The sequence below is a fragment of the Clarias gariepinus genome, chromosome 22, assembly GCF_024256425.1.
Source record: "Clarias gariepinus isolate MV-2021 ecotype Netherlands chromosome 22, CGAR_prim_01v2, whole genome shotgun sequence".
NCBI lineage: Eukaryota > Metazoa > Chordata > Actinopteri > Siluriformes > Clariidae > Clarias > Clarias gariepinus.
The window spans coordinates 23,302,229-23,313,042 of record NC_071121.1 but is presented as its reverse complement, the minus strand read 5'-3'; the positions used below and the strand labels follow the sequence as shown (position 1 = coordinate 23,313,042).

Sequence of the window (10,814 nt, the reverse complement as noted above, 5' to 3'; positions counted from 1 at the left end):
CCTGGATAAAATAGTTGTGTCAGGAAGAGCAAAACCTGTGCCAAGTGGTGTGTGTACTGAATCATTGTGTGCAGCAAAAAGCGTGGCAGAACATACTGCATGTCAAAGTCTGTGGGAACAGAGGACATGGGTTTCACAACAACTGGACAGGTGTAGTTTATTTATTTATTTTTTTAAAAAGTGGTCTTTTCACATTTTTGTTCATCATATGTATGACGTGTATACAGTCAAAAAAAGAAGGGTTAAATTGGTGTTATTTATGAACGCTAACGCCTGAACAGAAACATCCCTGACGTTCGAGCGCCCTCTATCGTACCGGAAGGAACACCCTGGCTTCAGCAGGCTCTTGGTCACGTGTCACAGTCTCCCCTGAGAGCACTTCCGGTGGTGTTTCCTGTGTTTGTAAACTGGGGGAAAAAACGACGAGAAACACTGCTCGCAGGGAAAACGGAAGGTAAATAAAAAGAAAGAAAGAAACGTATATGAATAGCGCGTTAACCCGAGCGTTTAGCAGCGAGGGGTTTGTTTCTGACAGACAGACTGAACAGGCTAAAGTGAGTGACGCCTGATAAACACACGCCCTGTTGTGTTGTGTTGTGTTGTTATGGAGGGGGTTGACCAGGACAGGACGGGACGGCCAGATCCCAAACTGATCTCCACTCGATTTATAGGGCACTAGACTGTTATACAGGAAATAAAAACAGGTCTGTAAGCCAGTAAAAGATTTAGCTCTTAGCTAGTTGTACATCTGGGGCACTAAAGCTTCACTAGATGTGACCTTTTCATTGCAGATCTGCAGCCTTAATGTATTATTATTGTCTGATCTGTACTGTGACATCACTGTGGCTTGTTTCATTCCTTTCATTACACTTGTACATATGCATTATTTCTTGTTTTGTTGTTGTTTATTGTAAGCTTGCTACCTGTCTCAGACATCTTTTTTTTTTCTTTTTAAATCATAATCACTAGGAACAGGAATCACCAGGGATCACCCGATACAATGTTATTCCGATACTTAGGTTTTCGACTTGTATTGCGATTCTTTACATTTCACAATTTTTAATGATTTTTTCCAGATTTTGTTACAATTCTAAATAAACTTCACAAATAGAAACAGGAACAGCACCATTTTACCACCTCAAACACAAAAATACATGAATTTTTAAATAATTGTTTTTTAATAAATCAGTTTTGGAGTCAATGTCTCGATACTTCAAATTCAAATTTTACTTGTCACATACACAGTCATACACAGTACGATATGCAGTGAAATGCTTAGACAACTGCTCGTGACCTAAAATAGAAGGCTATGAATAGTAAAGGAAATAAATTTGAAAATTAAAATATAGGGTAAAAAAAATAGGAAGAATAAAATAAAATATAAAAACTAAAGTAAAAAAAAAAAATAACTGTACAACAAAAATACACAATATAGAAATATTTAAAGAATGTATGAAGAAATATAGAACAATAAGAGCAGCTGAATGGGTAGGTATATATATATATATATATATATATATATATATATATATGTAATTTTTGTGTGGAATGGAGTTAGAATAAATGGTAATGAAAGTATGGTAATGTCCAGCGTTTGTGCAATCCACATATTTAAAGTGTCTAGTGCAGTGCAAAATATGCTTAAAAGTGATTTATTATGCACCTGAATAGATTTTTTTTTCTTCCCCATCTCTAAAATGTACTCTGATTTATATCATACATATTTGATTTCTGGGAAAGGTCTGTGAATATCCAGTTTTTCATTTTAGTCTGTAAAATATTTCATTGGTATTTTCTCCCAGCACAGTTTTCTAAAACCATGCCCTCTTAGAAGTAAAGCTGTAATGTTACTTTCCCAACACTAATTCTTTTGATATATCTATGTCTTTCCCCCCTTAATCAATTTAAAACGTTTGAGTATTTGTTTAGTTCGGTTATTTTGGTATTTTTCTTTCCCCATCCCATCCCGCACATTGGGCGACCCCTCGTGGCAGTACCTCAAAGGGCTGGGTTACCAACTCGACGACCGATTGTCATTCACATACTACAGAAAAATTTGGGAACGCAAATTAGCCAAACCTGCACATCTTTGGACTGTAGGAGGAAACCCACCAAGTACGGGCAGAACATGCAAACGGCATGCACACAGACCTGAGACAGGAATCAAACCCGACCCTGGAGGTGCAAGGCAGCAGTTCTAACCAGTACGCCACTGCGCTTAAATCATTTTACCATACACCATTAAAGCTGGAGAAAAAAATTTAGTCAGGTATGTATCGTGATTCTTTGGTGTCACTATTCATGATTCACCACACTGAACCCCAAATATATACAGGTTTATTTTTTTTACTTTTTTAATTTGTGTTTGCATTTAAGATGGTAAAATTTTGCAGTTTCTCTATAACCCTACAGGTGGAGTGCTTTAAACTGTTTACACACTGACAGCATCCACAGTGTGGTAGGAGTGAATAGTTTGTTTTAAATTGTAACAAAATCTGAAAATAAAAGTAATATCAAGTCAGAGTATTTATAAAATCGCAGTAAGATAACTATAGAATCGCAATACAAATTAAAGCGCCATTTAAGTATCATGATAATATCATATCAGGGGATCCCTGGTAATGCCCGTCCTTATAAACACGTGTGTGTGTAAAAAAAAAAAAAAAAAAAAAATATATATATATATATATATATATATATATATATAAATAAAATGTATATATGTTTATATATATATATATATATATAAAATCACAGATTTCCAGGTTTATTTGATTTGATGGATCTTCCTCAGTGCCATGTTTGGTACCTTTATCTCTAAGATGTTTATTAGGTGCTCCAGTTCCAGTTCTAGAGAGTCGGAACCCAGTACCCTCTGGTAACCTTGCTGCTTTGAAGACTCCAAACTGGAGTTAGAAAACATTGTCTTCACATTTTTTTCCCCTTGGCTCATACCCCTGCTGACTGTGTGTTACCTATGCATTCTCTCTGCCCAGTGTGACGCTCGCTCTCTCCCCCAACACACGCACACACATCACTGCGATGTCACAGCTTTCCAACAGCTCAATCCGAGAACACATGAAATGGGTCAGTGTCCTTCTTCCCACGTTATTTACATTTTCTGTAAACTGTTTTCCGTTTCATGTCACATGCTTTCGCTGTCGATCCTCTTGGGTCATAACCTGATTCTGCATTAACCTTCAACTGGAAATCCATTCAGCTTGAGCTGACAAAAGTCACTGCTCTGTAGTGGTCAATAAAAAGAAGAGAGAAAAAAATATATGAAATGTCACACCACCAGACTGTTATAACCGATATGTGTTTGTTTGTGTGTTTGTGTGTTGGCAGGCTGGCTTGCTGGGCTGTGAGGCAGTCCTCTCCAGTATGGCTCTGATGCAGGCCAGTTCTCTACCCAGCCATAAAAAGATGACATCTCCACTGAGCCAGAACCACAACCACAGTCACAACCAGGAAGCCCACAGCCACCACCACAGTCACATGGTGCTGCCATCTGGAGTTAGCTGTTCACCCATGGTAAGACCACCAGGAAATGATGGTTGCCTGTAAAATTAAACCACTTTAACAAAAACATTAAAGCAAGTCAGAGAACACAACAGCAAATCGAAGAACATAAAAAAAACCCAGCAAATTAGAAAGCACAACAAAACTAGCAACATACCAACAAATCAAAAAAATTACAAATATCAAATCCCTAAATATAATAGCAAACCAGAATGCTGGAAACATAACAACAGAACCAAGAACAAAACAGCTGTAGTAAACCTAAAAGTAAATTAAAAATGTAGTCGCAAATCGAACACACAAATGATAAACATCATCAAGGATGTAGAAAAAAACTCAACAGAAAATCTGAAAAAATGCAATAGCAAATCAATGACAAATCCACCAAAAAAACTAACAAACAGAAAACACAACAAAACAAAAGAAGTAACAAATCAAAAAACACAACATAAAAAATAAAGCACAATTAAGCAAAAAAAAGTAACATTAGATCAGAAAACAGAACAAAAACAATAAAATAACAAATCAGAAACTGACAAAACACTTAACAGCAAAACTAAGAACAAAACACCCGATCAGAAAACATAGCGGCAAAACTAAAAACAATATAACAACAACAAAACAAGCACATGAGCACAAATGCAAAACAAACAGCACAAATTAAAACACAACAGCAAATCAGAAAATGCAACAGTGAACAAAAACCACAACAGCAAATCAACTCAACATCATCATTAATAAGAACAACAAATTGAAAAAAGGGAAAAATGTAACAAAATCAGAAACAAAAATGTTACAGCAGAATAAGAAACACAACCAAACCAGTAACAAAACGACGAATAACAAACTCATAAATGTAAAAGGCCAGAAAGAGAATAAAAGAAAAGGAAAACAGTAAATTAGAAAATGCAACAAAAACAAAAAAAATCACAACAAAAAGCAAAAAACACAACAGCAAAGCCAAGAACATGACAAACAAATCAGACAACACAACAGCAAAACCAAAACTAAACAAAATGAATGCACTGGATGCACTTCCGCCCACACGCACACAAAACAACAAATAAGAAAATTAATAAAAATAAAAAAAACACACACACAAAAACCGGCCAGGGATTTAATAGGATTTTCTTGTGGTACATAGCTCATTAATAAGGAGGGGGAGTTCCACTCTTCACGGCTGCTGGAGGAGAAGGACATGCAGTCGAGCCAGAACGCTCAATCAAAGAAGAAAAACAGGAAGTCAGGAACACCAACCAAAGTGAGAGAAAAAGTGCAGGCAAGTAGCTGACGTGTGTGTGTGTGTTACACATTTCTCTCGTTGATGCTAAGTAAATCTTATCATTATTTTCTATTGGCGTGAATTAAAAAACATCAAATGATCAGTTCATTTACTGAGAATCATACAAAAACAGGTGGAGATACCTGAGCCAAGCGATGATGGATCCCTAAACTCCCAGGTGCAGAAGAACTTCATCTGCGAGCACTGTTATGGAGCGTTCCGCAGCAGCTACCACCTCAAACGACACATCCTTACTCACACAGGTGAGCTTCTCAACAGTGTCGTGTCACTTTCTGTTCGACCGTAGCACATCCTCTAAAACCCGCTCCAGGTTCTTCGAATTCAATTGGCGACAACGCTTATCTGCTGCTTTCTAAAATAACCAGAATTTTAATAAGACATCATTAGTGTTGATGTTAGTAGTTGATTGGTTAGTAGTTGTTTATATGGTGATGTTTTTTAGGGAGGTACGACCTAAGGAGTCTCTGAGTTCAGTTTGACTTTTTCAGAGTAGTATTGTTCATGTTTTCTGCTTCCACTCTAATGCATTTGTTCACTCTTCATCGCTAAGGAATAGAACTAGGGTTCTCAGTGTGCACTAAATGCACTGCATATGATTAGACCATATTCATATGAATAGCAATTTAAGAAAATAAATGAAAGCTTGTTACTGATATAGTGAATACTGACTAAAAACTATTAGATCTATTTATCTATTAGATAATAACTATATAAGATAATTTTTCCAAAATTCTCTTGTAATATATACAATATTTTTTAGTGTGTAAGTGAATGTGTGTGTGTGGAGGTGAAGAAGAAATGAGTCGGCCTTACCGGTTTCAGTGACAGAAAATGGCTGTTCCGGTGGTAAATAATCCTAATTTCAGAAAATCCTGAACAAAACCGATGCAATGGAAAACAGCTCTGAGACAAAAAGATTTTTTGATTTGAGATGTGGTATTAACCTGTGTTAGATATAAAGATCTTGAATGTGTGTGTAGGTGAGAAGCCTTTCGGGTGCGACATGTGCGACATGCGGTTTATTCAGCGCTACCACCTGGAGAGACACAAACGTGTGCACAGTGGAGAGAAGCCTTATCAGTGTGACCGCTGTCAGCAGGTCAGACACAAACACACAAGAAATGCATATGTCTGAACAAAGCCCGAAGTCTTAAGCTTTGTCTTAACTAAGATTGCTGCGTCACTAAAATGATCCTACATAATTTCTGTTCTTTCTCATTCGCAGAACTTCTCCAGAACAGACCGACTCTTGCGGCACCGGCGCATGTGCGTGGTCGGCATCCCAAAAGAGGAGAACACGTCGTGCTGCGAGGGGCGCTCATATTCACAGGAACCTGCGCAGCAGTCGTGGAGCCCCCTACAAGCCAACAACAGTAGCAGCAGCAGCAGTCGGCTTGCAGTTTGACAGTTTTTTAAGCTTCCGTTCAGCTCCATGTGAGCAAGGTGGACGCAGCACAGCACAGCCACCCGGGGACGCTTTACAGATCCTGGAAACACTGGGGAAAGACTTGCTTCTGACTCAGTCCCATCCAGATACTTTTTTTAAAGCTGATTTGAACTGAGAACCTGAGAGGAAAGGGATTTTTGTAGTATTTTCTATAGATGCTATCAGCCTCTTGGAGGGTTGGTGTAGTTTTTCCTTCTTTTTTTTATACACTGCACAGGCAATAACAAGACATGTAGAGGACCAAACAGGGGATTAATCCTATGTTTGATAGTTACTTTAAATGGAGATTGGTTTACACACACATAAGAAATAGAAAGTAACCGGAAATTTCTTCTTTTAAATTTCTCCACTGGGTTTTTTTTTTTTTGCCAGAATGATCAGGAATAAGTGATAGAGGTGCTAAACTGCAATGACCCTGCGTTTATACTAGCAAGAGACAATTCACTCGTATTGCTTGTAGTTCGTCTCTGTTGAGCACTAAGGTGTACGGCCACCTGCGACAGCCAGGGTTTCCCAAACCAGGGGTCATGTTATTTACAAATGGCGTCACAGGAGAAACTTATAATCTCCTCTCATGTGTAATTTATGTATTTTGAAAATTAGTATGAGAAATTTTAATCTTGGATTTTGCATCCTATTATTTTAAAATGTGACTGAGTTATATCCAGACAAACCGTGGTTAAATGAATAACTTTCATGTTTTTTTTCTCTCATCTAACACGCTATGCTATCGTCTACCTCTGCCAAACACACTGTGTTTAAGATCCAATACTGTATTGTTCTAGATCATTACAGCATATTGCCATAAGCTATTTGTTTTTATTATAGTTAGGGTTTGAATTTTAATTAATTCTTACATCACCTTCAAACCTGGTAAAAGTTCTGGTTTACATGCCAGCCTTCTGGATTTTCTAAATTAGTAAATACTTTTAAGTGTTGTTGTTAGTCTTTTGGTTGCTCCCGTTGAGGGGTCTGCTGTCGCGACCATTCGATCCGCACACAGCCTGACACAGCATTTACGCTGGATGCCGTTGCTGACGCAACCCTCCAGGCTTGGAAAGGGTTTGAGCACTGGGTGGGAATTGACCCCCCAGCATTTTTCAAATAAGGAGATCCACAATTCATCAGTGTGTTTATCATTGCTGTGTCTGAATCCATCAAATATTTTTACAGTTTGATATGGAGACCTGATGGATTAAATCAATCAGCTTGTCAGATTTCGATTTCGATTCTGAATTAAATTGCAGTGGCCAGCAATCAAATTAAGTTGACAGTCTTCCTTGTGATTCTCTGCGTTAGTTGTCAGACATCATATGTGCCCCCCCCCCCCTCTATTTTTTTTTTTAATTTGGCTGCATGAACAAGGATACCGCTTCTGTGTGGGTACTGCGGTTTAATCTAGGCTCCTCATCCAGACAGCTAACTGTATATTATATATCTGTAATAAATCAATTAAAATGGTCAAGCAAGCCTTTGGGATGCAGAAAATTCATAATGTCTATTTAGGTTCAATGGCTCAAAACGTTTGAGAACCCCTGGCGTACACTCACCTGCGATAAAAAAACAACAACTACGTTTTAAGGCCAGTCATTAAATGCAAACTAAATAATTATACAAAAAGTGTAAAAATTTGATGTTCAGTTTCTGTTAAATGCTGATTTCTGACTTTTTTCTCAAAATTCTAATTTTTTTTTTCCATTAAAATCTTAACTTTAGAATCTGAATTTTGACATTTAAATCAGAATTCAGACTTTGTTGCCTCAGAATTTTGGGATTTGTCTCAGATTTCCGCCTTTTTTTTTTGGACTTTAAAATCCAAAATCTAAGACTGAAGTCAGATTTCTAATATTAAAGTCAAACTTTGGGGTTTAAAGATAGAATTCTGGGTTTAATGATAGAATTCTGAGGAATTATTCAAGCCAGTCATTTGATTTTTTAATTATTTTTTTTTTAATCCTAGTTTAGAACAAGTCATGGTGCATAAAACGTACAAAAATAATTAGCGGGCTGTTGCTTTGTCATTTGCTAGTTTAAACACAGGGTAAAGCTCGCTCACCTCATTTTTTGTTTCTCCAATAAATTCAGTGTTTAGCAGAGATTAGTCTCATAAACCTGTAGAAGGAGTTGTTTTACACTTCACCATGGCAGTTTCATTATGCTGAGAGTGAATAAAGAACTAGTCCACTGTGATTCAGGTCCTCATTGAAATGCATTTTTGTATGTTTATGTGCATAGAACTGTTACTCCGAGACCAGATTAGAAATGTGTGAACTTGTGTGTAATGTTTTTTTTATAATTATTATTATTATTATTATTTTTTCATTCATGATGCTGATAATTGAGTACAGTTTTCTGAACTCGAACACTGGATCATTCAGCCCAGAAATAAGGCTAACAGTATATGTGCTTTTAGCATTTAGTCATTTTTCTGTTTGAACCAATAGTTTCTTAGACAGCCAGGTACTACAAACACTGAACACAGACTACATGCAGATCTTATGTGCTAAATCTTAGTTTATTTTGTAATTTTATATTATCGTTTTATTCATAGTTTTTAGACTGCTACAGGTGTTTAAACTAGTAGCTATGTTTTATAACAAGTAGATTTGCATGAAACTCTTCTTGTTTTTGGAACATCTTGTATTGTGTTTGTTAAAGAAATAATTTTTTTTTTTTTGGTACCCATTATTTTTTTTATGTATTTTTATCATCCGCAAAAAAAACATGCACACTAAAATCTTTCTTACCCAGCTAGGCACAGCATAATGAGTTCAAATGTGTTTTTGAAAAACAATAAATTTATTTCTTTTTTCAGAAGTATGCGTTGGTTTCATTTTATTATTGATTAAGGACGTATATATTTTTTCTTTGTTGAGTTGGTGTAGTTATTTTAGTTGCCAGCAGGAGGCACCACACACCTAATTCAAGTTCTATCAAAGGTCTCTGTCTATCCATCTATTCATCTGCAAATGTTTGACTTTAACCTCTAAAAAGGGTGCCATGGGCCTGTGATGATTTGCTGCCCATTACTACAGTTTATGACATATTCCAGTGACCTGCTGCAGCATTTTCGGGAAGCATCTTAGAGATCCACAAAAGGGTCGTGAGGTCATTCTAAGGATTCTTGTGCCAGTGGATTCGCTACTTAATGAAGTCATGTCTACATCTCTGGCAATGCTTGATACTAATCTCTGGACCAATTAAGTCTTTGGATTAGTTGGCTTCAAACGAATGTCTTGTCGAAGCATTAACGTTGACTTTCGGTACAGAGGCTAGTTAATGAGGTGTACAGTACGGACATGATGGCTGGAAAGCTGGATAAATGAACATACTGTAATGAGTGTTCTGGCTTCAGGATTGTAGAGAGCTTTATGGATCCTTTTTCTCACTGATTTACAGTGTGTGTGGATGGGCAAGCAATTACTGCAGTGTCTTCTTTATGATGAGTACAGTGATGGGACAGAAAGAACAGGGGGTCGGGGGGTGGGAGTGCGGTTTCTACACACAAACCTTACCAATCATCTAATGCAGGAGTGTCTGATGCATACCTCAGCACTGTAATGTAACCTCATCCGAACCTGTTACGTTCAAATGTGTCCATAACACTGCTGTCTCCTAACTAATAAGTCGTATACAGCCTCTTAGAGCTGACTCGATGGACCAAAGAGTCTATTCCAGGGTTGTCCCATTCATCTACTAAACAACACTTTTAGCTCAGCTCAGTTCAGCTCGGTGTCCACCTTGGAAATTTGCTGTGCGGGATGACTGAACAAGAACAGGGACAAAAAATAGAAGACAAAACAATAAAATTGTCCTTAAAAAGGTTTAAAACAGTTAAGAAAAAAGACACAATTTTTAATAAACATATTGTGGTAATATGAAACATATTAAACCCGATTTCTCCCAATAGTACTAAAATATCCAGTTCTAAAACCCTCTAGCTGTTTGGTCAGAATGTGTTGATTTGTGTTGAACAGTTTGAGTTTCAAAGTGTGTATTATTCGCTTGTTTAATATGTTATCATTTCTATAGCAACAACTGACACAGATTTTTAAGGAAGACACTGTATATAAACCCGGGTTTGATTCCATAACGATTCAGCAAGTGCCCACTGGATGCAGTGCTGGTTCCAAGCCCGAATAAAATAGGAGGGATGCATCAGGAGGGGCATCTGGTGTAAAACCTGTGCCATGCTTGTGTGTGGCCCAAAAAGTTCTGCTGTGGTGCGAACTGCTGAAAGACTAACAACTATTTGATAGTTTTGATATATTCAGTACTGTCCTAGAATGTAGAAAATAAAGCACAAAAAGAAAAAAGACAGGTATGTCCAAACTTTTGACTGGTACTGTATGTTTAGTGTGGATGCAAGGAGACTGTCGGCGTGTTGTAAGAATCATAGGTAAACTTTAAAGTCATCAGGACAGAAAGCTTTCCAGTTTCTTAGTAAGCTGCATAAAAGAGAAAAATGAAGAAACAAATGTTTTTTGGGTAACGCAACATGGGCCATAGCAGGGTCCTATTAAATTCGTGAACATTTCACAA

At 37.2% G+C, this 10,814-nt stretch overlaps 1 protein-coding gene across 4 annotated transcripts; it reads left to right on the top strand.

Annotated features, from left to right (window-relative positions):
* The first annotated feature begins 373 nt into the window (after positions 1-373).
* On the top strand, positions 374-9,079 carry znf740b (zinc finger protein 740b). Of its 4 annotated transcripts, XM_053483223.1 has the most exons (8): positions 402-454; positions 1,995-2,269; positions 2,997-3,087; positions 3,349-3,534; positions 4,667-4,801; positions 4,938-5,067; positions 5,806-5,924; positions 6,051-9,079. In XM_053483223.1, the coding sequence occupies exons 3-8, from the start codon at positions 3,043-3,045 to the stop codon at positions 6,228-6,230; spliced, it is 795 nt and encodes a 264-aa protein (XP_053339198.1). In that variant the 5' UTR covers positions 402-454; positions 1,995-2,269; positions 2,997-3,042; the 3' UTR covers positions 6,231-9,079. The 4 variants fall into 4 exon arrangements, with proteins under 4 accessions (XP_053339200.1, XP_053339197.1, XP_053339198.1 ...); XM_053483222.1 differs by lacking the exon at positions 1,995-2,269 and having other exon boundaries at positions 385-454; XM_053483224.1 differs by lacking the exons at positions 402-454; positions 1,995-2,269 and adding an exon at positions 2,847-2,878.
* Positions 9,080-10,814: the final 1,735 nt, after the last annotated feature.